Genomic DNA, 27,187 nt, shown 5'->3' on the forward strand with positions numbered 1-27,187 from the left:
CTGTGAAATGTTTTGATTTCCTTTGAATATTTTAAAGAATATTTTTTTAATGTATTGTTTTGCAGAAGTCTTGTTGATGCGGTTTATGCTTTGAAAGATGAAGTCCATGAATTAAAAAAGGTAAGATTTTGGGTTATTGTAATTATTTTTTTCCCTGAACTTCAACTGTTGTTATGCCGTTATATTCTGATGCCGTGTGTTTGTGAATGTAGGAGAATAAATGGATGAAGCAGTGTCTGGAAGAGGAACAGAAGTCCCGTAAGGAGCTGGAGCGTGTAGTCAAGAAGTTGGCCAAGCAAAAGAATGACTGTTCCTGGGAGGAAGGAGGTCACTAAAGAACACTCTGGATGCTCGCCTGTTTCCCATTGCCATGCGCATGTATGTGTTTCTGTGTCTGTGTTTGTCCTCACAAATGTGTTTTTATGTGTTTTTCCATCACATTACACACTGAACATTGCTTTTGGAAAGTCACCATGTTGGGGATTTTTAGCCATTTTTCATCAAAAGGACAAGATCCGATGAGAATATCGACTCATATGGAAGAATATCACTGGGTGGTTTGCTTCATGCTCCTGTGAAGTGACTTCTGAGAACAAAACGGCAACTGTTCTAGAAAACCAAGTGAACTGCTTATTTAGGAAGTATTAGGTGATTGGAAAACTTCAGATAACTGTCGGATTCAAGTCCTCAACTGTTCCATTTTTTCCCCCTTCCGGTTCATTCAAGCACTCCAAGAAGAAACATCACAGAAAAGATGGTGTTTGAACTGAACAAATATCTGCCTCACTTTGACTGTTACTGGTCATTGACAAGAGAAATCCAATGACTTTCAGCCCATTAAACAGCATTCCGACTATTGCACAAGTGAATATATTCTGTTAATGGTGCTGGAGAAGATATTTGTGGTTGAACATTACAGTACTCCATCGTATCCACAAGTATTGCTCTTTTCAGCCCTATTTCTGCTTTTATAATGTGAAAATGGTTGTTGCTTGAGGTAGCTTTTAGGTCACAAATGAACAAGATTGAGATTTGTGGTTTCACCTGATTGACATGAGATGCCCTACTTGCCATCTTGAAATGAGTTTGGTTTTTCCTTTTAGTTTGATGGTTTTGAATTAAATTCCTGTAATATGTCATTGGACTGTAGGTTTAGATTCAGTGTATTCCCATTCGAACGTGTTCCCCAGACAGTCACTTACATCAGCATGGGTGCACAGTATTTCTAAAACAGCCGTTATATATTACATAATCATGCTTCTGATAATCATCACTAGTGTAAGCTATCAGGGATATAGTTGTCTGAAATAGTCAAGTTTATAATACTATACTAATACAATACATCATATAATGTATGTATATCATATATACTTGTATACAGTATAAATATGTATATATCATAGATACTATGGCAAAAAGAACCATATCAACTTTTTTAATGATAAGAATACAGTAGGAAATTTGGTTACACTTTACAATAAGGTTTCATTTGTTAACATGGACTAAGAATGAAACATTTCTGCAGCATTTATTAATCTTAGTTACTGTTAATTTCAACATTTTCTTATACATTAATAAAATCAAAAGTTGAATCTGTTATCATTAGTTAATGCACTGTGAACTAACATGAACAAACAACAAACAATAAACAGTTGTATTTTTATTAAGGTTAGAAAAGATTGACAAATGCTGTAACAAATGTATTGTGCATTGTTATTTAATGTTATCACAATAACTAATGTTAACTAATGAGACCATATTGTAAAGTGTTACTAGAAATTTCAACCTCCTTTTTCAGAGGCTTAAAACTATTTCATATATATTTTAAACCAAAAAATAATCCTGTATGTTTGTGGATTTGATACTATGGGCCCTTTTAGGGCTCGAAAACCGAGTGTACGTAGAAACATATGGTACTTTAGACACTGATATTTGTTTCTCGCTTATATCTTGGAGGCTCATATTTGAATGAGAAACAAATGTGGTTGGAACCCAATTTTAATGGATCTCCCCCTCCCCTCCCCCAGTAAACCTCTCCCTGTCAGCAAGTGCACTGGAGGTGCAGTGCAATACATTTCTCACCCATTCCTACTCTGCCATAGTCATGTGGCATTCATGGTACAGCTTTTTTTTCCTGAACTTTTGCCAGATTAACTGTAACAAGTTGAACATCGAATGAATGAGTAATTACATGGCCGCTTACACAAATGACCCTGTCTGGAGTGCTAAACCTTTCAATAACTCATTGCCGATCATAACCGTGACTAATGCTTTCTATCGCTTTTGGATTGGAGGGACGATCTCCGTCTTAAGCAGTGAAGAAGTGCATACAAAATGCTGTAAAGATGAGCAAAACTTGGGTGGGGAGTTTTTTTTTCTTTTTCTTTTTAATCCCACTATGTCACCTCCGGAACATTGCTGTGGCAATTCAATGCAATATGCGACTGGTTACAATTGCTGTGCATTCATTCAAGAGCCAGTCTTTCTCTTGGAAGGAGTATTCTGTATAATATATTCTTCCAATTAGGCAATAAGATGTGCTCTGAGGTGCACAAATATAATTCTGTTACTGTGGTACTGTGTAAATCTGTTTCATGTTTGTGTGCGTGTTTGTTTTCCAGCAATTAACCTTGCATGCCATGTGTTACACATAGCCTTAAATATTATTTTAAAGTGTTAACCCTGATTGTATTGTTGTTGTTATGGAAACTCCTGAAGTTTTAAAATATGTGTCTAAAGTTATGACATCTGCGGTGGTAAATGTGATATTCATGTGTGTATTATGTGGAACAGATTGAAGTGGTCAGTAGGTTATGCGAGTATGCATAGTACCATGTGGAAACTTGCTATTTGCTACAGGTGGCTACTGATATCAATGAAAGGAACTTCACTTTGTTCTCGTAATGTCATGAATGTGTCAGGAAAAAAAAATGAATAGCACTTTCAGGAGATCATAAATGAGGGTTTAAGAATGTTGTCCACGTCAGTTTCCTCTCTTAAAAGTGCCCATGTCTGCAGAACACAAGTTTTATTTTTTGCGGAGCTGATCTATGCAATATAAGTGCTTATACATCTATAATTTGTTTTTGTTTTTTGTTTTGTTTTTCTAGTGCTTGTGTTTTTAATGTTGTCATCATTTAAATAAGTAATTGTTTTAATAAAAATAACATCATGTTAATAAGCTATATATTAGATTTTTTTTAATCTTTTTTTAAATATGAGGAAATTCCACCTTGTTGTGAAATGTGGACGACTGCATGGTTCGTATGTGTGATGTAGTGAATTATTTTGCTATGGGGACTGGGTAAATGTACAAGCTGGGGTGAGAGTGTCAGGCTGACAACTTCCTGTAAGCAGAGGCTTCAGCGTGGCTCTGAAATGAGCACATGTTTGTCACCTAAAACTCACTGTTTCCATGGAGGAGGGTGGAATGCTGGAAAATAGGCACAGCAGAAATTAGCTCGTGGTTGTTATCAAATTGAAGGTAAAAACAGAACTAGTAGGCTTTAGTGCACTACACACTATCCTACACATTAGTTTCCAAACTCTGAGAATAGAGCTTCTCTCAACCTGTAGACAGATGCCTGCTATATAAGGAAACACTTGCACAGCTCATGACCTTTTGGAAACATTGATGATAATATCCAAACTCTTAGCTGGGGTTATTGGGGGAATTGTGTGATAGTAGACTTGTGGCTTTCTTGTTATTCAGAGTTACAACATATCATTTTAATTAAACCCATATATGTGTGTGTGTGTGTGTATATAAATAATGTATGTTCCAAATCCCTCTTTTTTTTCAAATATTTTTTTTTAGAGTAAGTAGTGTCAGATAGAATTTTTTTTTTTTAAGTTTGTTGCCTAAATTTAAAATAAATACTTAAGGTAAGATTTGAACCTTAAGTATAATTTTGTCAAGCGTATACCTTAATAAATATCTTTATTATAAATTTAATAGTTTATTATTATAATTTTTAAAGAAAAAAGAAGAAAAAGGGAAAGCAATAAATAATTTCTTACAAACACTGCCACTAGTGGTTTGAAAACATTCATGGTGTTCTTATCAAATTCCAGGATGTTCCCATATTCAGAAAGATTTACGTGATTTCCTTGTATGTCCTGAACTTGGCTGGTGGTTTGACGTCAATGAGAAGAGGTGCACCCTGGGAGCTGAAATCTTTCAGATGTCACGTAAATCACTGTATAATTATCCATTTAAATATAGTGCATTGATATAGTCAATTTCCTCACTGTCTCGTATCATCCATCTCTACCTCCATCTTGACCGATTCAGTTCCAGAGTTCTTTACCGTAATTTGAATAATCCAAAGCTGCAGGAGTCCCTGTTCACCAAGGATGTGTTTGTTGCTGTAACATAGAGCTTTTGGTCTTTCTGTAGTTGGAACACCCCCGCCAGGGAGGCTGTGCACAAATTTGATGTGCTGTCGTTCAAGCTGCAAAAAGCCTTGAGTAGCTCCTTGTCTTCCTGTTTCTTGGGTCCGGTGACCCTTATGGCTTGCTTTAATGCACTTTTAGATTGTTTGGAGAAGGTGACTTGGGAGTAGATGAAATAGATTCCAGGTTTTTGAATGATCAACATGTCCCCTTTGCTGCTGAGCTGTACCTCCTGTAACATTGAATGGTCTAGATCCCAAAGTAGGTTGTTTGACCTCATGAACTCTTTCGTATCTGTTGGTGTTAAAAAAAGGTAAAATTCCATTATCATCACACATTCGCTTGTCTTACCCTTATTTCATGTTTTGAGTCAACCAAATGAGTCTTGAATATATTGTATAGTAAACTGAAAAGGTAATGTGTGTTCTTATATTCACCTTTACGTTCGGTCAAAAGAACCATGTGTGCAGCCGGTCCATTCGACCCATTCGGCCCTGCAGTTAATCTAGACACTGATAATTACACAACAACAGTAAGGTCTCAAGAATTATATACAAATAGCATATCAAAATTAGATTGACACCAAATTGCTTGCTAAAAGCAAACCTTTTTATGTAGTAGAAAACAGGGGTTTTTTGGTTTTTGTTTTTGGAACATACAGAAAACCATGCTAACCCAAATAGCAACAGAAAAGAAATCTGTATTTATAATGCTACTTACCTTTTTTATTTGATTGTAAAACCTTTGGGATGAAGAAAAAGTATATTATTGATACATACAAAGTAATGATACTTTAGTTATTAACTATATTTTTATGTTATTACTTTTATGCTTAATGATTCACATGTAGATCTCGGATTATCGAAAGCATGACTTAAACACATGACATAAATGTATACCTTTTCTATGACCGCTTTATAATTTTCTATCAGTTCGCTACATTCTGCCCTTGAGTCTTCTCCCAATTTTTCTTTCACACAGTCATCTAGTCTCAGCAGGTTCGTCATGTCTTCATGATTCGATTCATGATAACTCCCATGGCCCTGCAGCTGATGAAGGAAAAAGACAAACCATTTGTTTACATTAATGCATAAAGAATCTTTGGTAAATATGAACAGCACCAAAAAGAAACATCTAATCACAGTGTTATAAGCACATTAAAACCACTGTGTGAACAAGACAATGATTTTCAGGGGGTTGAGAATGTTAACTGAATCTCTGTTTTTATAAAGGAATTAGATGTCAGCTAAATTATTTTAAATTGACTAAATTATCTGGTATTATTTTGCACCTCACAAATGATCATTTATGCCACAAGCAGTTAGATAAACATCAATGATTGGTGATTGAAAGCAATATATCTTTACTTTTAAACTTGGAGTCTCTAATCAACTTAATTCTGTTGTTGTTTAATAATTGCTGATGCTTATATGTTGTAATAATCATGTGAATTGTTATTGAGTCACTCCTTTGTCCTATAACTCATACAATGAGATTGCATAATAGCTTCCTCTTGACACTGAAATGCTGGTTTTTGTTGCATTTGTTTCTTTGATGCACAGCATGCTGCCTTGCTCATGAAACCACACAAACCAGGAAATAGACCCTTGAGATCTGGCCTTTTAGTCTTTTCAGTCTGTTTCTGTTTATTCTGAGAGAAAATAATCAAGATTTCACCTCCGTGTTTCTCTTATTGTCGTACATCGTAACAGGCTTCATAATATATTTTTGACAATTAGTTAAGTACCATTCTGACAATTTTATTATCCATTTTTCTTTTGAGTGAATGAGCTAACATTTCAAAATGCATTTGAAAACTTGATGCAGAGACACATTGTTAATTGTCTCTAAAATAAATTAGCTTAAATCCCTAAATTTAAAATAATAAATCTCTTCTGTGTATATATATATATATATCCCAGGTAACATGGAAGAAACTAATTAGATGTTGTGAAAAGTGAGGTCACGTTCATGCGATTCTATTTTTTATATATATATATATATATATATATATATATATCCCAGGTAACATGGAAGAAACTAATTAGATGTTGTGCAATGTAAGGTCACGTTCATGCGATTCTATTTTATATATATATATATATATATATAATATCGCATGAACATGACCTTACATTTCATAAGATTTAATTAGTTTCTTCCTACCATTTTACCTTGGAATAAATACAAATGCGAGAGCAAAGAGTCACAGAAAGAAGAGCAGCTCATACCAGGTTGAGTTTCTTGAACAGGTAGAAGAAGCCTCCGAAGGTCAGCATCATTAACATCAGTAGCATCACTGACAAAATCTTGACCAAAGCTGTATTTCCCACTGGCTGGGGTTTGCTGTACCTTGCCCGTGGAGGCACCGGTGGGGGATTGTAGCTACTGTGAAAGGTGTTTATCATGATGAAGAGAAGACGAGTTGACAAGAGAAGAGACGTGTACTCCAGTGGCACCCATGCAGTTCTGAAGAGCTGTTCTGAATGCAATTGAGCTCATTTGAATGCGACTTCCTGATAGATGTCACCTTTTCAGATGGGCTGACTACCGGGGTTTGTACGCAATTTGGCGTAAGCAAGGCATGGATTCCATGAGGCCACAGATTTTTAACTGTGACTGTGATATAAATGTAATGAATTATTATTATTAGATTTTATTTGCTCAAACGTCATTCAAAATCTGCAGATTCAACATTCTGTCTTTGGCGTAACAGATTTTTGTCAATAAATATTTGTAAAGAAATGGTTTTAAATAAATATGTATTAAAACTTAAGCCACACAATGTATTAATGCCATTGCAATATATACACACATAAAACCAAGTGACATCTTGCAAACAAATGAAATGAGTTTGTCTACGAACTAGTTTCACCTTTCTGAACCAGTTTGCATTTACTTTTAACTATAGCTGATTTTAACAGAGGTATTTTTAGTGCGTGTATGAAGCCAGTTCTTCTTAAGTGCAGCAGAGTAACTATACACTCTCAGAAATAAAGGTTTTTAATCGATTGGCATTGATGGTTCCATGAAGAACCTGTCAAATCCATGGAAACGTTTCAATTGCACAAAAGGTTATTTATACTGGAGAAAGGTCCTTTGGATTATTTAAAAAAATCTTTCTTTTAAGAATGTTCACTGAATGGTTCTTTGGTAAACTAAAAAATGGTTCTTCTATGGCATCTCTGTAAAATAAAGCTCTGCTCTTCTTTTTTTTAAAGAGTATAGGTGTATACATTTGAAAGTATCAAATACTTCTCGTCTTTAAAGTCAACTGCAATGTTATTTTAGGGACCTAACCTTTCTGTTTGTCCAAACCACAGGAAATAAAGTCACATGTTGAATCTACACGAATCTACACGACACATCTATTTAAAAAAATATCTGGCCACAGTGAAGAACGGTGCAGAGTCTGCACAGCTGTGAATACAAACACAGGAGAAACAGACTATGAAACCTGTTATTTGTGAGCCATCGTTTCGTTCATTGACAATCAAGGTCAATCAAATTCTAGTTTACCACATCTGTAAAAGATCCTCGAAAATACATGAAAGTCATGTTCTTTGTTTTTGCTTTTAAAAGCCCCTTCTGACCTCATTTTAACCACTAAGTGGTGGTCTCTGCTGCATATTCTCATAACTGCATTTGATCTTCCTTGACTTCTGTTTAAATAATAAAGTGCATTGGCTGTAAATGAGAGCATTTATAGATACAGTATCTGTGAGAGTTTCAGTTAAACATTTTCTTTTTTAATTGTTGGACCTTCAATGCCACCATGTTTCGTGCTTCTCATAAGCCATCCTTTACATCAAAACAAAACAGCTTTTATCATTTAAATACTGGTGTGGACTGTCTACAACAGAAACTGCTGATTATTAAGTATTGCTTAACTGCAAAGCAGGGAAAAAAAACAGGTTTCAAATGAACTGCAGCGTCTAACCTCAGTTCCACTCCCACTGACTTTTCTACAGTCCCTCTGCCAGGGCTCACATTTTATAAAGTCATCAGTATAATTTAAAACGTGTGGTTTACATTAGGAAATGATCTTCACCCACAAAACACATTAAAGGATACATCTGGGCCCAGTAATCAGATCTATGACCTTTATTAACAGAAACATAAATGTTTTCTGCATAGTGTGACTAGATGTGGGTGGAAGTGCAGGTGATCCTTTCCACATTTCAGTGCTTTAAATATGTTCTCATGAGTAAAGTGATTTAAATATGTTCTCATGAGTAAAGTGATTTAAATAAGTTCTCATGAGTAACGTGAGCTCAAATACTATGAATGATATTGGCACTAATCACTTATCGTATCACAAACAAAAGCCACACAAGGCATTATAAAACTTTTTTCTTTAAAAGCTAGATCTAAAAGCTTCAGATGTCCCTTAAAAATCAAGGCTGTAAATACAGCAAATTCCACTCACTGAGAAATGAGTTGAGTTGAAATGAGCAAGTATTGCAAGTAGTGCAACTATAATCATGATGCTGTTGTGTTTTTCACTTTATAGGTCTGGAAAAATAAAAAATAAAAATGTTAGGAGCATATATTTACTATTTGATTACTACTCAAATACTTTATGTGGGAATTGAATAGAGTAAACTCAACTAAACACATATCCAAATAACTTAATTGAATCAACTTTGGACACCATTCTCTCTCTCTCTATATATATATATATATATATAACTTTTTAATAGCTCAAAGATGATACTGTTTACATCCATAACATTCCCACAATTCTTGCTTTTTTATTAAAGCTACTAATGCATGTTAGCAGGTCTTCAACCCAAACACATGATGGTGGGAACTATATTCTACTCATGCTAAAAAAAATCATAAAATAACAACACTTTATTTCAACATTAACTCTCCTTATCCAGCCCTGTGTAAAGCACGATGGGAAGTGGAATCCATGTCCCTATTTCTAATGCTACTTTAAAACAAATAAAATAATTCATGTAAACTCGAATGGATAAAGTAACCTGGATGAACAAAATTAATTTGCCCTTTTTCATCAAGCTACTGTAAGGAACTCAGCTATAGGAAATAATATCTTTGATTTATGAGTTATGATTAATTATGAATATTTGGGTCAGTTAATTGGATTAACTTGACATGGCTAAATTAATATTACAATCAATTAATTAGTTCGTCCAACGAACTCTTTTGATTATTAATTTATTCTAAGAAAAGGGTATCTTCCATTAGCCTGGTTCTACCAGACTCTCGTACATTTCATTTGTACAGAGAGTCTGGCCTCGCTCCATTGAGAAACGTTTACTTCCTTGTAGGCGGGTTCTCTGTTAAAGTTCAAAACTATTGGATCTGCCCAGCGTCACTCAGGATCTGCCATAGCCAATCGCTAACGTGTGGTCGTGACGTATGTCATGCGCCGAAACCGGCTGGAAACAACAAGTCCGAATTCCATATTCATAAATCTAAATATCTAAATGCTAAACCTCTCTTTCTTATATTTGTGAAAGAATTGTAAAAATACCTCTTTTCAATTAAGTTGTCTGAGAACAAAAAAAGCCTTAAAAACATTATCTGTTTGTAATTATTTTCCTTTTTTCAGTGTCATGTAATTCTCTTAACTTGTTCATGTTTATTTTATATTATCCCCCTACTGTTTTATTTTTGTTTTGTTTTTATTATTATTTTTTGTTTGTTTTTGTATTATGTTTTCTGTTATTACTTGTGTATTGTTTTAAGCAATAAAAAAAAACAAGTCCGAATGATCAGAGGATTATGTTTAGAATAAGATGTCTGTCAACGAGAGCTGCATGTTTTGTTCATCGAATTTAAGAGTTCAATGAACAATTGTAAATTCTAAATGTATATTTGACACTAAGGACAGTGATCTATTCAGTCAACTGTCGAAGCTGGGTGTAATCATTAACAATACGCCGCTGCGGTCGTTTCGGATCTGCCGCAAATGCTGTACAGTGATCATCGTGCACGCCGAGCTGCCCAGCACCAACTCCTAACCTTTCTGCCTCCCTCACTTGGTCCTCCATTAGTGCAACAAGAGGAGACGACAACAACTATCGGCTTTGCATCCTATCGTTCGCCTTAGCTAACTCATTCACCACTAGCGGAGTGAGTTGGAAAATTAAACTTTTCCCGAACCCCGTGGGGAGGAGGGCCACAACATCATGGCCACCAACAACACTTAGCAAACATTGATCTTGCTCCGGCTTAAACTTCTGGATATTCGTCAGTTTTGCAACAACGGACCGAATAGATTTTCTCACGTCTTTCTCCGCTGCCATTACTGAACTCCAACTCAAACTGACGCGCTAGTACATCAACGTCATCGTTCTCAGACACTCCCTCTGTTCGCTGATTGGACCGGTAAAAAAATTATTTCTGGAAACCAAAGTCTACAGCACAATCCCAGACGTAGTACTGAAGGAAAATAAAATTGAGCGGAAGTGCGTAGGAGGGCGGAGCCAGGCTAATCTTCCATGGCCACAGAAGAATAATTATTTCTTAGCATGTACAGCGCTTTGAGCATGTAGCAAGATCAAAATTGTAAAAGAGACTTTATTTGCAAGCAGTGAATCAGAACCAAATAAATAAAGTGCACAAGTTTTATTAACTAAATCATAAACATGAATAACTAAACAAACATACATAAATACATACAGTAAATACATGTGTAGGAAAAAGGAGTGAGAGATGGAATGATGTAACGATGGATAAGATCCATCTAACTATGAGAAGAACCAACAGCATTTCATTTTCACATTTCATTGAATTGAATACTTGCATTTGTAGTGGGAACAATTCTTGAAGTTGTGGAAAATTGAAGTCGTTGAGGGTTCCAGCAGTGGCAAGTGGAAGTTGTTTGAAAGTTATCTTTCTCCATGAGTGGATGGCTGGTTTGGTCAAGGCCTGGGGGCCTGGGCCCTGTTGAGGCCACGCCGAGCACCCAGGAGAAGTGAGAAAGTCGGAAGAGTGGGTGATTGGAGTCGTTGTTGGTTGGAGTCGTTGTTCCAAAACTCCTGAGATTGTCCTTGGTTCTTTGTGAGAGAGTCTTCTCTCTCCTGCCAGAGCCCATATCTGGTTGGATCAGGGCCTGCTGGACCCTAGGCCCCCGTGGAGGGGGAGGGGGTTCCCCAGTATCACCAGAAACAGTGTTGCGGCTGGATGAAAAACTAAGAGAGGGAGGTCACATGTGGACTGTCTCTAATAAAGCCTGAGAAAGATCCAACCCCTAAGGGATGACTGGACCAATAAGCAAGGTGAAATGTCTGAGTGGGAAGGTTGCTCTAGTTAATTTACGAGTCTTTGTCCCAAGCGTGGTTATACCTTCATTAATGCTCAGATAGATATAAAACATCCACAATGCATTCTAGAAGAAGGTGAAGTACATCAAAGTGTGGCATGATACAGATGAGGTTACATTGATCGTTAGTTGCATACCAAGGTACATTCCATAATATATATATATATATATATATATATATATATATATATATATATATATATATATATATAATAGTATACACAAGTAAACCATTTACACTGTTTCTTTCACAGTTTTATGCATGTTCATTTATAGATCAGTTAGTCTATGATTAATGCAGCAAAGTCTGTATTAAAGATTGTTTCTGTCTTCCCATTGTCTCTCTCTTGCGCATCTGACCAAAGGAATTAATCTCCTTATCAGCCCTGTAACATGACACTGTTTCAGCCCTGGTGTTCGTTTCATTTGGGATGTTAGTTTTGGAGTTTCATAAACCTTTGAATATAATGAATAATTAGTGTGTCTGATGGGTCCAGACCCTACACTACTTGATTGCAACATATTCTTTCAAAATGAAAACATTAAGTTAAGTCAAGGAGAACCAATTTAACATTAACCAATCATGTTTGAACAAGAAACCTGATGATGCTAAATCAAAATGAATTGTTTGAATAAAGTGAATAGCATAAACAAAAACATTTTTGGACAGTGTTGCATTGGTATTAATGCTCATGATACAGTGAACATTAGTAATATGCAAAAACACATCAAAAGCTCAAAAATCATGCAGGGAAAAAGAATTCAACACATATATTGCAGACTGTATTCACTTCATCTTTTTCCAGGGATAGGAATAATGACTTTGTGATATGACTCAGTGGGTGTTCTGTGTGTGTCGATGAAAAGGAGAGAGACTGTGGGCTTATGGAACTTACTATGCAAATGGCACATATTCAAATTTTCACACTTTCTAAAAAATGTGCATATATGATGCAGAACCGAAGTCCCAAAATACTGCAACGTTCGTTATAACAGCATTTTACATGACATGACTCACAATTATATACATTTTATACAGTTTATGAAACGTAATGAAAGTAGATTTGATAGGATAATGGAGATCAGTGAAGCAGAGGAAATGTACATATACAACACAGTCTTAAAAATATTGTGCTACATACACAGGAGCTATCGAGAGATTAAATAACATGCCACAAACAAAGACCAATAATTTCTGTATTAAAGGAAAAAGCACATGGATATCGAATGAACTTTCCACAGTTCTATGTGCATAAGCATGAGAGTGTTCATGGGAACAGACTTTGGTATGACATGGGCAGGGGCTCCTACTGTTGGCAACAAGTGTCACTACACTACATACAGCACTGCCACATACACAAGCTGCTGTTGCACTGCACCGTTAGCAATGTATTGTCTTCATTCAAAAGTTCCTTATATAATCAGCATTTGAGTACAATCAGCGTATTTACAGTGGGGAGAACAAGTATTTGATACACTGCCGATTTTGCAGGTTTTACCCACTTACAAAGCATGTAGAAGTCTGTAATTTTTATCATAGGTAGGCTACTCTTGTTACTGTGAGTGACAGAATCTAAAACAAAAATCCAGAAAATCACATTGTATGATTTTTAAGTAATTAATTAGCATTTTATTGCATGACATAAGTATTTGATACATCAGAAAAGCAGACCCTATTATTTGGGACAGAAACCTTTGTTTGCATTACAGAGATCTTACTATTCCTGTAGTTCTTGACCAGGTTTGCACACACTGCCGCAGCGATTTTGGCCCACTCCTCCATACAGATCTTCTCCAGATCCTTCAGGTTTCAGGGCTGTAGCTGGGCAATACAGACTTTCAGCTCCCTCCAAAGATTTTCTATTGGGTTCAGGTCTGGAGACTGGCTAGGCCACTCCAGGACCTTGAGATGCTTCTTACGGAGCCACTCCTTAGTTGCCCTGGCTGTGTGTTTCGGGTCGTTGTCATGCTGGAAGACCCAGCCACGACCCATCTTCAATGCTCTTACTGAGGGAAGGAGGTTGTTGGCCAAGATCTCGTGACACATGGCCCTATCCATCCTCCCCTCAATACGGTGCAGTCGTCCTGTCCCCGTTGCAGAAAAGCATCCCCAAAGAATTGATGTTTCCACCTCCATGCTTCACGGTTGGGATGGTGTTGGGGTTGTACTCATCCTTCTGCTTCCTCCAAACACGGCGAGTGGAGTTTAGACCAAAAAGCTCTATGTTTGTCTCATTAGACCACATGACCTTCTCCCATTCCTCCTCTGGATCATCCCGATGGTCATTGGCAAACTTCAGACGGGCCTGGACATGCGCTGGCTTGAGCAGGGGGACCTTGCGTGCGCTGCAGGATTTTAATCCATGACGGCGTAGTGTGTTACTAATGGTTTTCTTTGAGACTGTGGTCCCAGCTCTCTTCAGGTCATTGACCAGGTCCTGCTGTGTAGTTCTGGTCTGATCCCTCGCCTTCCTCATGATCATTGATGCCCCACGAGGTGAGATCTTGCATGGAGCCCCAGACCGAGGGAGATTGACCATCATCTTGAACTTCTTCCGTTTTCTAATGATTGCGCCAACTGTTGCTGCCTTCTCACCAAGCTGCTTGCCTATTGTCCTGTAGCCCATCCCAGCCTTGTGCAGGTCTACAATTTTATCTGATGTCCTTACACAGCTCTGTGGTCTTGGCTATTGTGGAGAGGTTGGAGTCTGTTTGATTGAGTGTGTGGACAGGTGTCTTTTATACAGGTAACGGGTTCAAACAGGTGCAGTTAATACAGGTAATGAGTGGAGAACAGGAGGGCTTCTTAAAGAGAAACTAACAGGTCTGTGAGAGCCGGAATTATTACTGGTTGGTAGGTGATCAAATACTTATGGCATGCAATAAAATGCAAATTAATTACTTAAAAATCATACAGTGTGATTTTCTGGATTTTTGTTTTAGATTCCGTCACTCACAGTTGAAAATTACAGACTTCTACATGCTTTGTAAGTGGGAAAACCTGCAAAATCGGCAGTGTATCAAATACTTGTTCTCCCCACTGTATATATATATATATATATAAAAACATTATGTTCTATAAACTGACATTCATTTCAAGCATAGAGCACTTTCAATACATGGAATTCAATGCATTTTCAATGCATCATTAAAAAAAACAAGCACACAAAGAAATAAATGTGATTCTGGTTTGGTCTTACTCAGGGATTCTGATATTGGAACTATGGAACAAACATCACAATTCACACTATCAGTTTTCCATCCCGGCACACTATAAACGCTGAGCTGTACAGAGCATGAGAAGTCTTTGAGAGTGTCAGGGTGTGTAGTGAACCACTAAGGACAGAGTGTGCTGCTCTTTATTCTGGAGGCCCTTGATGTTGCCATGCAATGAGGGCCCATCACAGGGCCTGAGAGCATGGGGATCTTCTTTGCTGCTGTGCTGAGGGTTCTGACCATGAATAGATGGTTCACTTTGACACTTCAGAAATGCTAAGAAACACCTGTAGAACTGAAAGGGAAATAAATGAAACAGAGTCATTAGTATGCCTTTCATTTAACTAATATGCACCTTTTGGGGGTAGATAAGGTACAAAGTTGTCCTTTTAAGTGTATACTGCCCACGTGACAATGTTGTATCTCTAAAGCTGAAAGTAAGGTTTTGCTCTGGCTCACGGATAGTGTGCGCAACTGTGCACTGCATGGAGTGGAGCACAGAATATGAAATATACCCAGGCCTTAAAGGTAGAATTTAAGAAAATACACTAAAATAAAAAATATATATATTTTTATATACCTACATATTAATGCTGACACTTAATTATGATTATTATAATTATGTGATGCATTGTAATAGAAGATGGGACGCAATGAAAGCCCTGTGGTCGTTGTGGTTTCTCCTTTGGTCCCACTCATTGAGGACCAAGTAAAAGAATCAACACTCATTATTTTACTACTTCTTCCAGGGTGCGTGCAGTTGAGTTCTGTTGACAACTATGCGTAGCTCAACATACGTCACTTACTGCGTTGCTCTGATTGGTTGTAGGTCTATTCAATTGAGTGCAGAGTTTTTATTTAGCTCCGCCCACACGGCACGCCTCCACCCGCTCGTTTTTTTCTGGAAAGACTCGGTACAGCCTATCTTTCTTTTATAAATATAATAAAACTAAAGACTTTTGGGAGATATGAAGGATGCAATACTACTCTATAGGTACTCAAGATTAACATGAGATTGACTGAAACTGAGTGTCTCCCCCCCTTTAAATGATAAGCTATTTCCTCACAAAAGTGGTTTATTCAGCAAAGTGAAGCCTCTCCTCCATTGACATCCATTAAAAAAACAGCCTTCTGTCTCCTTCCCTTACAAGCTTTCCTTCAATTGGCTTTGATGCAATCCCTCTGTGGACTCACCTGGTTGTTGAAAAGCACATAGATTACGGGGTTGACCACAGTGCTGCTCTTGGCCAGGACTGAGGGCACCACACTGGTTACAGGAGTGATCAGTCCCCTCCTGCCAAACGCAGCTAGCAGAGCTACCACCCCATAAGGCATCCAGCACAGCAGATAGCAGGATACCATGGTGACAACCATTAGAAGAATGTGGTTCTCTCTCCTCTGTGCGGTCAGCAGGTTGATTTTTGTTACCTGAGCCAAAAAAGAAACACTTAAAGTTATAGAAGTTGCAATAGTCTTTTCTTCCCTACTGTGACATATATCCTAATGTGAAATGGCTTGATTTTGTCCATTGGGAATTGTTCGGATTGTTGTTGTTTGTTATTGCTGTGGTCATGTGAGTGACAGGTTGTCCTGCCCTCACGCCAGTGAACACGTCATCAGAGAGGGAAGGGAAATTATTTAGATTCAAGATTAAAAGGGCACATTAAAAATAAAAAAAAATAAAAAAAATGATGTAGATATAAATAATTTATAATAAATATTAAGAATATGAATTGCTCGTTGTGATTTCATTGTGACTTTAAGGCATGTGTTTCTTGATTAGTGCATGAATGCAACATCTAATCTCTAATATCTTCTTCTATCTAAAAGTTAAAAAGTTACATTTTGATGCAGAAATAGGCCTTTTTAACCCTTTCGCACGTACGTTTAAAATATTCTAACTGAGCCCCCAGCGTGAGTTTTTCAAGGCGACCGTTATTTAGAACCTGTCACTTTAATGTTTCCATGGTGACGCGTCATTTCTTGTCACGTGACACAGCGCAATCACAACACAGAGCTGAATGAGTGATGATCTGCTTTTATGTATTTTTTCCTTTTCTATTCAAAATATTCACACACGTATTAGCTATAGCATGAAACACTGATATTCCGATTGTCAAATATGTGCAAGTGGATGTGTTTTGTTGTTTAAACGTCTTTATAACGATCGCGTTAGTTGAGCTGGATGCGCGATGGGCGGCGCCATGTTAGTTTGTTTCACAGTTCAGAGAATCGGATCTGTTGTTTCTCACGAAATACATGAAAGTAAGTGGCCGGTGAACTAGGAGAAGAATAGGGTAAAATGTAAAGCTACTTACACAATGTGTATCTGATATGAATAAAACGTTTTGTCTTATTATAATGGAAATGATTATTGTAGCCGTTTCCATAGACATCAGTGTCTATTTTACTAATTCAAAATCACTGTTTTGCTAGTACTTATGTGTATTTAAATGTCTGAAACCTAAAATAAACATTATGTGGTTTAAAATACTCAATAGTTGTGATATATGACAGCACTGAGTGCGTCCATCTCTGGCTCAGCGCCAGCCAACGCGCGAAAGCACGTTTGAATTTAGCAGTTGATCACGTGATGCACTGACCGTTCTAATCACACCGGTGTGATCGTACGCTCCAGGGACCAGCCAAGACTAATCACACCGGTGTGATCGTACGCTCCAGGGACCAGCCAAGACTGATCACACCGGTGTGATCGTACGCGTCAAAGGGTTAACCATCTACATCAAACTAAAAGCTTCTATCTTTCTGCAGAGAACATGGGCTATCCTACAGCAAACAGTTCATGGTGTGAACGTACTTAGTATGAATTAGCTTGCTATGTGTGCATGCAAGCTGTTCTCGATTCAGAGGACGACTGGCAGATGGCTCCTTCATGCGTCAAGTCTGAGTGTCGTGACTTCTGTCCTCTGGAGTCTGTTAGCCTTCCCTATCCCCTTCCCATCATGAAGTAATCTCTCTTTATAAAGATATCCTGCTGGTCGGGGCACAGAATAGGAACTTCCAATCAGTAGTGGCGGCAAATGAGAGCTGATCAGTGGAGCTGAGCTCCCTTCACAGGCTCATGTAGTCATTCACACCTTTGTATTGTATTGATTGTCTTGACAGCTCCAGCTTGGCTAAGTGTTTTCTCACTTGTGTAATCCCAATGCTTTTGTGTCCTTCAGCAATTTTGTAGGATCAATATGACATTGACAAAAATATTCATTCGAAGCAACATAAACAAAATGTATTTTTCACTGCAGTAGGCTACAATTCTTTCCATTTCTATAATTTAATAACTCTTCTGTCTAGGCATCTTTGTTTCTGCAAACAATTACACACAAGTGTCAAAAAATCTTAATTGTATCTGAATGCATTTTCACTAGACTTTCCATTGAATAGGCTACCCAGCAAACAACGTTGGCACAACGTACCCATGTAGTGTTTGGAGTTTTCCTAGTAACTGTTCCAGCAAACTTTTATTTGTTCAATAATTAAATTGGTTAAATAGAATTTTTAAAAAACCAATTACTTACATCAACAATTTAATCTTTATTTTGTTCTGCAAGACAGGGAAAATATGTATTTTTACTTGTAATAGGCTATCTGCACGCATAAGTTCCGCATTTGACGCAAGGATGCTCGTCAGTTTCCGGTTGGGGAGATTAAAGCGGATCCACGAATGTGACAGTTACGCGGGTTTGGCGACTTGAACGCGGATCCGCTTAGGAGTCTCCTGCTGTGTGGGGAGGAAAACCGAGGAAAACGGGATTATGGCAGAGTCTTCAAAATTTACTGTCCTCCCGTCTTTGAAACGAAACTTTCATACGTTTAGATGTAATTTTATATATAGTTATGTTTATTTAATATAATTTTAAAAAGAAGCATAAACACAACGAGGTGTGTCTGTTTTGTCAGTTTTTGTGACTAACGCTTCTTTAGTATTACCATGGAGTATACAATTCAATATAAATTCTCGGTATTGCATTGGACTCTATCATCGGCGGAAGTTATCGAGCATCCTTGACCTTCACCGGAAATACCGCCGTGCATAGAGCCCAATATTTTGAGTTTGTTCTTGAGTGACTTCATCGGTAATTGACCGGTCGCGCGCGCGCCTGCTCTCTCTCTCTCAGAACAGCCTGTGACTGGAGAGAGTCAGGTATGTCTGTTTAGTGCTCTGCATTTAAGAGTGAAAATATGCTATATTAAGTGAAGTTTCAAGTTGATATCTATTTTAGAAGTGTCATAAAACGGGAAAGAGATGATATATGCATTTTTCTGCCTACAGTTCAATGTATTTTCGGTGTTTTATAAACGCACGTGTTTGTTTTATGTTGCCACCTGCACGCCAAATTAGAGTGCAGGTTTTTCCCTGTTAATAATTTTTTCCACATATAGTTTTGGTGGATTGAGTCTGTAGAAATGTTGTTTGGTGTATTAAATGTGTGTAGCTTTCATTTGGATGGTGAAATGTATGTTTAGCCATATGTGTGACCACCTGTGTACTAGATTAATTGCAGTTGCTGTTATGGAGGACGGTACTTAACGTGTCTTTTCTCATACATCCTTCAGCTGAAACAGAGTAAACCTGAAGGCTTGTGTTGATGTTCTGTCCTCTGTTAATAAATTGCAGGTATGTTTAACAACAACAAGAGGGGAAAATACCACTATACGATCAAACAAATTGACAAATTGAATTATAATATTTTTATGGAATTTAATTTCTTTAATTTAGTTTGTGTGAATGTGAATTTTCATAAATAAGACATGAAAAGAAATTGATTGTTGTAATACAAGACTTTATTGTGTAAAATCCTGAGAACAGCCTGTGATCAGCTGAAACAGAGTAAACCTGAAGGCTTGTGTTGATGTTCTGTCCTCTGTTAATAAATTGCAGACGTGGTCCACCGAAGCCAGTGGTGTCGGGAGTTTCTTTGTGGTGTGAGACGAAGTCCGCTACACCCAACCTTCTAACAACGTTTTAACAACATGGCCAAAAGGCTGCTATAACTACGTTGTGTGGTGAAGGTTGTCACAGCGTTGTCACAATGCTGACATTGAACCACCGTTCAGGGCCATCATTGTTTAAGGTTGTGCCTAGGGTGTCTGGACAACCACTGGACGACATGTAGCCTACTCGTCACTGCCCTAAAGCGCGAATCAGACTTTTAAATTTCAACCGACCGTTGGGCCGTCTCATTTTTTTATTTAACCAGGTTTGTCTCATTGAGATATAAAATCTCTTTTTCATTCTTCATCGAGCAAGGATACATAAGTAGCCAGGCCTTAATTTTTTACCTCAGCTAAATAAGATACGTAATTATTTCAAACACAACCTACAACTTCCTTGTCTGTGACATTTATTTGTTCTGTATAACTGAATAGGGACAGAATAACGTTTACGTTAGCTGATAATTCATGGAGTTTGCGATCTTGTGTAAATTTTACAGTACCAGTGTATGCTAACGTTAGCTATATTTCGCTTAGTATTTAAAAATCGAGTATTTAAAAACCGTTAGGACAAGTGTTGAACATCTTCTGGTCAGGTATGACAAATATTTTAACTTTATGCCAAAAGTTATATGCCATAATGAAGCTAAAATGACTTTAATGATGAGTAGGCCTAATTGACATTTCAGAACTCCTCGAATAGACAGCGACTTAAGCGAGTGTTGCACGTATAACGTTAGACTGTAGGCCTAAATGTTAATGTTTTTTCCTTTTTTGGAAACGCAGAGAAAAAAAGGTTTGTAAGTTGTAACCGTTCACACACCTGTTTTTTTTTTTGTAGTGTAATGGAAATCAATTTCATACCGCATGTCTGGAGTGACTATTTTAAGAATGCAATTGCTGTCTCAGACATATCCTCTGATTTTCACTGTGCTCTCTTCTTGTAATTTCCCCTTTTGAATCCCATCAGAATTCCATGTTTGTGTTTCTATAAAAAGCCCGAGGGCTGTGGTGACTGGCCCACTCATACGTCAGGCTCAGGCCTCAGGCTTTTTTTTTTTGTTGTTGTTACCAGCTCGTCACCAATAGTAACAGGCATGCGTTCTAAAAAATACCCACGATGGTGATTGATTAGAATTGCCTCGGTGTCTAGAGGCTCTCTGCCTTACTACCTGCTGGAAATGCTCATTACATATTCCTTAACACTGTGATGTGTTTATGAAATACGCGCCATATGAGTCATAAAAACCTAAAGACTGCTTCTCCCTGAACAAAGTCTAACCTGATGCTGCCCCAAAGCGTTTTGTTCTTATTCTCTAACTGGACAAAACAATATCAAATGCATAAATAAACAATCCAAGAACAGGATTTGTCATCTGTTGCTTGTCTGTGTTGAAATGTTAATTGGACACTGACTATGACACATCACTGCGGATTTCTGAGTATAGCCTACAACTGCTTTTTTTCTCAGAAGGGAAATTAACACGGTAAGAGGAGACTGTAGTGCATGCTAATTGTCACTAACTGGTGTTATACAAAAGCACTGAGACCTTTCATTGTTTGTATCACTCCGCTCATTCAGGCAGAATGTGCATTAGTGATGGGGATTTTACAGTGACTCATTCTGCAGGTTACATCGATGCGCCAGTAGGTGGCGGCAATTGACGAGCCATTGAATCATTCATTCAATCAATCCGTCTCAAATCATTGATTTATTCAAGAAAAAGAAACAAGACTAGTTTAAAAAGCTAGACTAGCATACTACTCTTTGGCTGCATCCAAATATGCTATATAGGTGAAAATAGGTAGGCCTATATGTCAAAAGTAGTATGTTCAAATTCACATAAACAGTTGGTGAAAAGTGACCTACTACAATCAATCAACTTTTACTTATATGGCACAATAAAATCAACAGTAGTTGGCTATTGTCCTGTACAACAGGATAACAGGACCTACTACTTTCAGTGAGATTTTGAAGTCTGCAACCGAAGTACATATCCCATGAGGCCACAGGAGAGGATTTGTGAATGGCAGTGAACCGATGTAACTGATGATGGTAGGTTATATCACAAGAACAACATGACGGATGTCGTAGCTACGTCTGGATTAGATTCAGACTACACACATTCATACTAGCCTACATAGAACATACTTTTTTACATTCACAAAGTGCCTACTCAGAGATTATGCGATTTCAGACGCAGCCTTACTATTTCTGCCATAGAAAGATATAGTAAAATAAGTAAAGGAAGTATGCGAATAGTAAGACAAATATGCTAGTATTTATTGCTTGTACAACTGTCTTTATTGAATTATTCAACATTCACTCAACCGATTTGTGAATCATCAGGATGACAACCGTGCTGAGAGAAAAAAAGATAATATAATTTTTAAACTTTTTTTTAATAAGAATTTGACATTACAATTTTTGTTCTGCTTTCTAAAGACTGTCCAGAAATCATGAATTCAATCATCACTATTATTTTATTATAATGAAAGCCACAGTTTTATGTTTGTTTTCCAGTACAGTAGGTTTAATAGATAATAACATATAATAACATAAGACCTATTCAGAGGAGAAAGTGTCAAATTGAGTTTCCTCATAAAGCATCTCTCACTCACCCCTTTGATAATGAACAGGATTTTGCCATAGCAGAAGATCATGAGCATCAGGGGTAAAACCAGACAGAAGATGAACAAGCACATCACGTATGACATGCTGTTGGTTGAGCGCAGGTGCCACTGCACTGAGCATGTAGTCCCGGGTCCTTCAGGTCCATAGCTACTCCAGCCCAGGAATGGTGGGAGAGTCCATACCAGCGAATAGAGCCAGGATCCGGCCACACAAAGCCAGGCCCTGCGGAAGTCAGACACGTCTGCCTTGGTGGGGCGCAGCAGGGTGGCATAACGCTCGTATGACAGTATAGATAGAGACATCAGAGACACAATTCCTGTTTGAGATAAAGAACGCCAAGATGGAAAAGAAATAGTGCTAACTTGTGCTGTTTTAAATGTTTTTGGGTTTTTTTGTAAAATATGTTGATATTTGTACTGTGTACACAAGGTGCTGTAACGAGTACAGCAATTTTGAAAACTTGAAGTCACACAAGGGAAAAATGACAATAACCCAAGTTTGACAAAGCAAGTTACTGTAAAAATCCAGGACAGTCCCCAGAGAGAAATTTCAGGTTAAATGCAAATGCACAATTGTTATAGAGTTTATGCTCTCAGTGATCTTGCATTCTGTTCCTGGGTCTAGCAATCAGGAACTCTTGTATAAAAGTAACATTTCAGACTACCAAAATAAACGGCAGCATTGGGGTACTGTGTTAATGAAACTTTTGTTGTTGTATACTAAATTATTAAAAACATTTTCATTAACTAAAATAATCAATGCAGAGTAAACAAAAGTGGTTAAAAATTAAACTTTATTTGAAGTCACCCCAAACAAACACACCACTCCCTTCATTGCTCCCCCCCCCCCCAAAATAAATACATACACGCAATGTAAGAGTGTATCTTTTATCATAGCAGAAGCGAAACAAAATAATGCTTTGCAAAAAATAAAGCAAAGATGACGAACGAACAAAGACATACAAAAAAAAAGACCATACAGTACACAAGAGTATACAAGCATGAGTTTGTTGTTACTCGCCAGCAGCACACACTCAAAACCATGTTACTCATGTATGGATAGAGTTGGGCAAGTTACTTCCAAAATGTAATACATTGTAAATTAATAAATTCTAAATTATCATCAAGTAAACAAACAATCAAAGTCTGGTAAATTATGGTAGAGATACCAAACACATTAGAGTTAAAGCCCAATGCAACCTATAGCCTAATGACATGGCAAGATGCACAACCTCTTTTTCTTTTCTTTTCTTTTCGATTCTATTTTTTTCTTTTGAGACCATGAGAACAGGGCGAGATCATAATGAGTGTCACCTGCGTGCCGCACCGGTCTCGAGTTTCTCACGGAGGAGCTTCGGAAGCATAAAAGGGGGAGCGACGACAGTGAGGGATGAGAGAGGACCAGGCCTGGACTATTTTATGTTATGTTTTGTTTATGTGTGTGCGGCAGTTGTATGTGAGGGGCTGCAGCTTTTACGTTTTTGTTTTATGATTAAAGTTGTGAAACGTTCACCAGTTCCGCCTCCTTCTTCCCTGAATTACTAAGCTCTCTACAACCACTTAATTGCATTGTTGTAATGTGCATTACTGAGATTGTAACGAGTATAATATTACCAAAATGTTATTATTAATGCATTATATTACTGAGTTATACAGCAAAAAGTAATATATTACTGTAATAGTATTACTTTTGTAATGCATTACTCCCAATACTGCGTATGGAGCAGAATCAGCGCAACCTCCTTGCTTAGGTCTCTCCGCTGGAAAGCTTTTCTAATATTAACGCGGGTCCTAGCGCTGCTGACTTCAGCAACCCGGATGAGCCTGTGTAATCTGTTTTAAGTGGTTATCTGGGAATGACATACCGCTGGATGGCGTGATTGACCAATCAGAATCAAGTATTCCACAGAGCTGTGTAATAAATGTAGAATAATGTAATAAAATGTGGCAGCCACAGACTCAAGATTCTCATTAAGGCATCGTGTTGAATAAGTCGAAGGTTGACATTATATCCTTATGTATCAACTTGTGTCATCCTGTAAACAGTGAAGTGACACGAGATTATGGAGCTAGAACAACCTGATGACAACCTACCGTATATTAATTATTTTAATTGTCCAGTTGTCAGAAATATTTGGTATAGTCACAGAGAGAAACTGAGCCTTAATGAATATGGTTAATGTCAACAAAGGAACACATTCATTAAAAAATGAATGTGAAAATGAGGCGAATGATGTATCAAATGTACTCAGACATTCTCCTTCAATGGGTTTGCAGGTCCACAGGTTCTGCACAAAAGTGCTCTGCACTCTTCCCTCATTTCCTCTACACATCACAGAAAGAGACACAACACTCCCACTACAGTCATTAATGGCCTTAAATGAGCTCTCCATTCAAATGTCAGATCACTGGGGGAAGACTGTGACTTCCGAGACAACTCCTGAATACGATAAAATGACAGTGATTCATGTTCCTATGTTGAGCATATGTGGAACATTTCTGACAGACAGAAAACCGCAACGTCATTTAATGTGGAAAATAATATAATAAAGAATTATTGTTTATTTGTGGCTGTTGTCATCATACTACAAATATCCAGTTGATTTGATTTAGGCTACAGATTGACCTAACTGCAGGAAAAATCATATGCTGTGAATGTAATTCATATGAGCCCACTTTTTTTGCATAATATACATCACAGGTCTATATGTGAATGTTTATATTTATTTAAATCAAATGAAAATGCATGTCCCAGTTACAACTAATGTTGTCAGATCTTCCTGGTTAAATTACATTAAAAAGAGAAACCAAATACAATTCTATTTTGTATTTTTACATTTACTAGCCTATGCAATTAATGTTATATTCGTTCAAACCAAGTATAAATCTCATTCTCATCAAGTTCGTTTATTAAGCTTTTTTACATTTATTCTAAAATAATAACAAAAGGCACAATTTAACAATTGAAACAATATATTTTATTTGTGAACTGATGTTAACCTGTTATTTTTATTAGTCAACTCGTCAGTTATCAAGCTCGGTAAACACTGATCACAGACGAATATGCACCATTAATTTCACTAAGCAGATTGCTCTCTAAAAAAAATCCCTAAAGTCATCATGTTTTCAGTCCATTTCAACTTTGATTTTGACATGACACAAAGCGGTGAAATCTAAGTGGCTCCACTTATCCACTCCACCACCGCAAACTCTGGGATCCTACTTTCCTGTTGAATTAACTTTAGTAAAACTTACCAAAAAGCGAATTGGCGAAAGCGTACCATTTGCATCCGGATTGTCCCAACAGCCATTTCCCATAGAGACTGGAAGCGAAACTGAAGGGAGTCCCAAATAAACAAACCAGTATGTCACTCAGACTTATGTTGAGCAGAATGAGGTTTATAGGTGTCCGCAGTGAGCGAAACCTCGCAAAGATGAGCAGGACAAAGAGGTTGTTCAGGCATCCAAACGTCAGAATGATTCCGAGGCAGACGGCTGTCACCGTGTGGCCAGTCCGGCTCAGGCCAGGTGGGGTGTCGTCGTGGGGCTCTAGGGGGTCTCCTGAACTGACATTTGCACTTTGATTGAGCGCAGAAATGTCTTTGTTGCTAATGTTCAAACTCCAGATGTGGACGACCATAGTAGCCTCAATGCTCGGGTAAATGGTGTTGACACTATGACTTCCTTACGGATGGATTCACTGTTCTCATCTCCCCAACCACCCCCACCACCATCATTTCCATCATTAACATCCTACCTCTGCTTCTCTGCTGACCTCCGTATGAATGACTGTCTGAGAGGCGCTGGGGGCTCAAAAGAAGGTTTATCTCAGGTTTATGAAGTCTGGGCGTGTATTTCCAGCGCTCTCAAATTGTAGCTATAATGAAAAGAAGTCAATGTCGCCTGAGGAAGGAACCATAGCAACATACGCTGCTCACATTCATTCCATATACAGCCAGACAGTATACATGTTTAACAGTAAACATTCCTACAACTTTCAGGTTTTGTTCATGTTAAATGTTGTTTAAATAACATTTATAGAACTTTCTTATAACATTAATAGTAGTTTATTTGATATGCGTTCTCGTGAAGTTGAGAGAAACGTTCTTTGAACGTTGTTATTTTTGATTAACATTCTTATAACGTTGAGAGAAAGGCGTTCTTGGAACATCCTTATGATGTTAGGCCTACTTTAACCTTCTTGTAATATTACAAATAAACGTTCAAAAACTGTGAAAAAAAGAGAGAGAAAATCCAAGAAAATTTGACATTTTAACGTTTTAGAAACATTGCAAATCATTGTTCCCACAATTTTGTCAGCTGGTTATGCGTTATTAATGCATTCGTCATTTTTGGCGCTTTATTATAGATATGCATATATCACAAATACAAGTGTCGTAGCCTATTGGTATTTTAGATCATTTATTTCAGTGGCGTTTCTAGAAGGGGAGCACGCGGGTGGCACTGCTCCCCCCTGGAATATGATTGTGCCAATCATTCATTTTATTTATTAGAACAAAACTGTGTGGTCAAATCCATGTAAAATGATTTTCATGACTTTTGTTCGGTGCCACATTTAATACCATCTATATTAGGGCACAGGGCATTGTAAAGATTTTTTAAATCGTGCTTAATATTTTCTAAACAAGTATTTCTTTCCAGTTGAATTTTCTGATTTCCCATTGCTCGCCC

The 27,187-nt window shown here is 37.5% G+C and overlaps 3 protein-coding genes across 9 annotated transcripts in view; 1 reads left to right on the forward strand and 2 right to left on the reverse strand.

Moving 5' to 3' along the window:
• arhgef6 (Rac/Cdc42 guanine nucleotide exchange factor (GEF) 6) overlaps nt 1-528 on the forward strand; it is a 35,274-nt gene extending 34,746 nt beyond the window's left edge. For all 7 annotated transcript variants that reach the window (XM_056242339.1, XM_056242342.1, XM_056242340.1 and 4 more), the window contains 2 exons: nt 66-120; nt 213-528. In XM_056242339.1, the coding sequence (XP_056098314.1) occupies nt 66-120; nt 213-335 (178 nt within the window). In that variant the 3' untranslated portion in view covers nt 336-528. The remainder of the gene's footprint in view (nt 1-65; nt 121-212) is intronic.
• A 3,716-nt stretch (nt 529-4,244) lies between these two features.
• On the reverse strand, nt 4,245-6,924 carry cd40lg (CD40 ligand). The gene is made up of 5 exons (XM_056242360.1): nt 6,627-6,924; nt 5,295-5,444; nt 5,116-5,137; nt 4,833-4,907; nt 4,245-4,689 (listed from the first exon to the last, which is right to left on the reverse strand). Exons 1-5 carry the CDS (start codon nt 6,801-6,803, stop codon nt 4,307-4,309), a joined length of 807 nt encoding a protein of 268 aa, XP_056098335.1. The 5' UTR covers nt 6,804-6,924; the 3' UTR covers nt 4,245-4,306.
• An 8,023-nt stretch (nt 6,925-14,947) lies between these two features.
• tmtops3a (teleost multiple tissue opsin 3a) lies at nt 14,948-26,200 on the reverse strand. The gene is made up of 4 exons (XM_056242367.1): nt 25,751-26,200; nt 22,484-22,812; nt 16,103-16,336; nt 14,948-15,203 (listed from the first exon to the last, which is right to left on the reverse strand). The coding sequence occupies exons 1-4, from the start codon at nt 26,133-26,135 to the stop codon at nt 15,009-15,011; spliced, it is 1,143 nt and encodes a 380-aa protein (XP_056098342.1). The 5' UTR covers nt 26,136-26,200; the 3' UTR covers nt 14,948-15,008.
• Nucleotides 26,201-27,187: the final 987 nt, after the last annotated feature.

This window comes from Rhinichthys klamathensis, unplaced genomic scaffold (genome assembly GCF_029890125.1).
Source record: "Rhinichthys klamathensis goyatoka isolate OS25496 unplaced genomic scaffold, OSU_Roscu_1.1 h1tg000723l_1, whole genome shotgun sequence".
NCBI classification, from domain to species: Eukaryota; Metazoa; Chordata; class Actinopteri; order Cypriniformes; family Leuciscidae; genus Rhinichthys; species Rhinichthys klamathensis.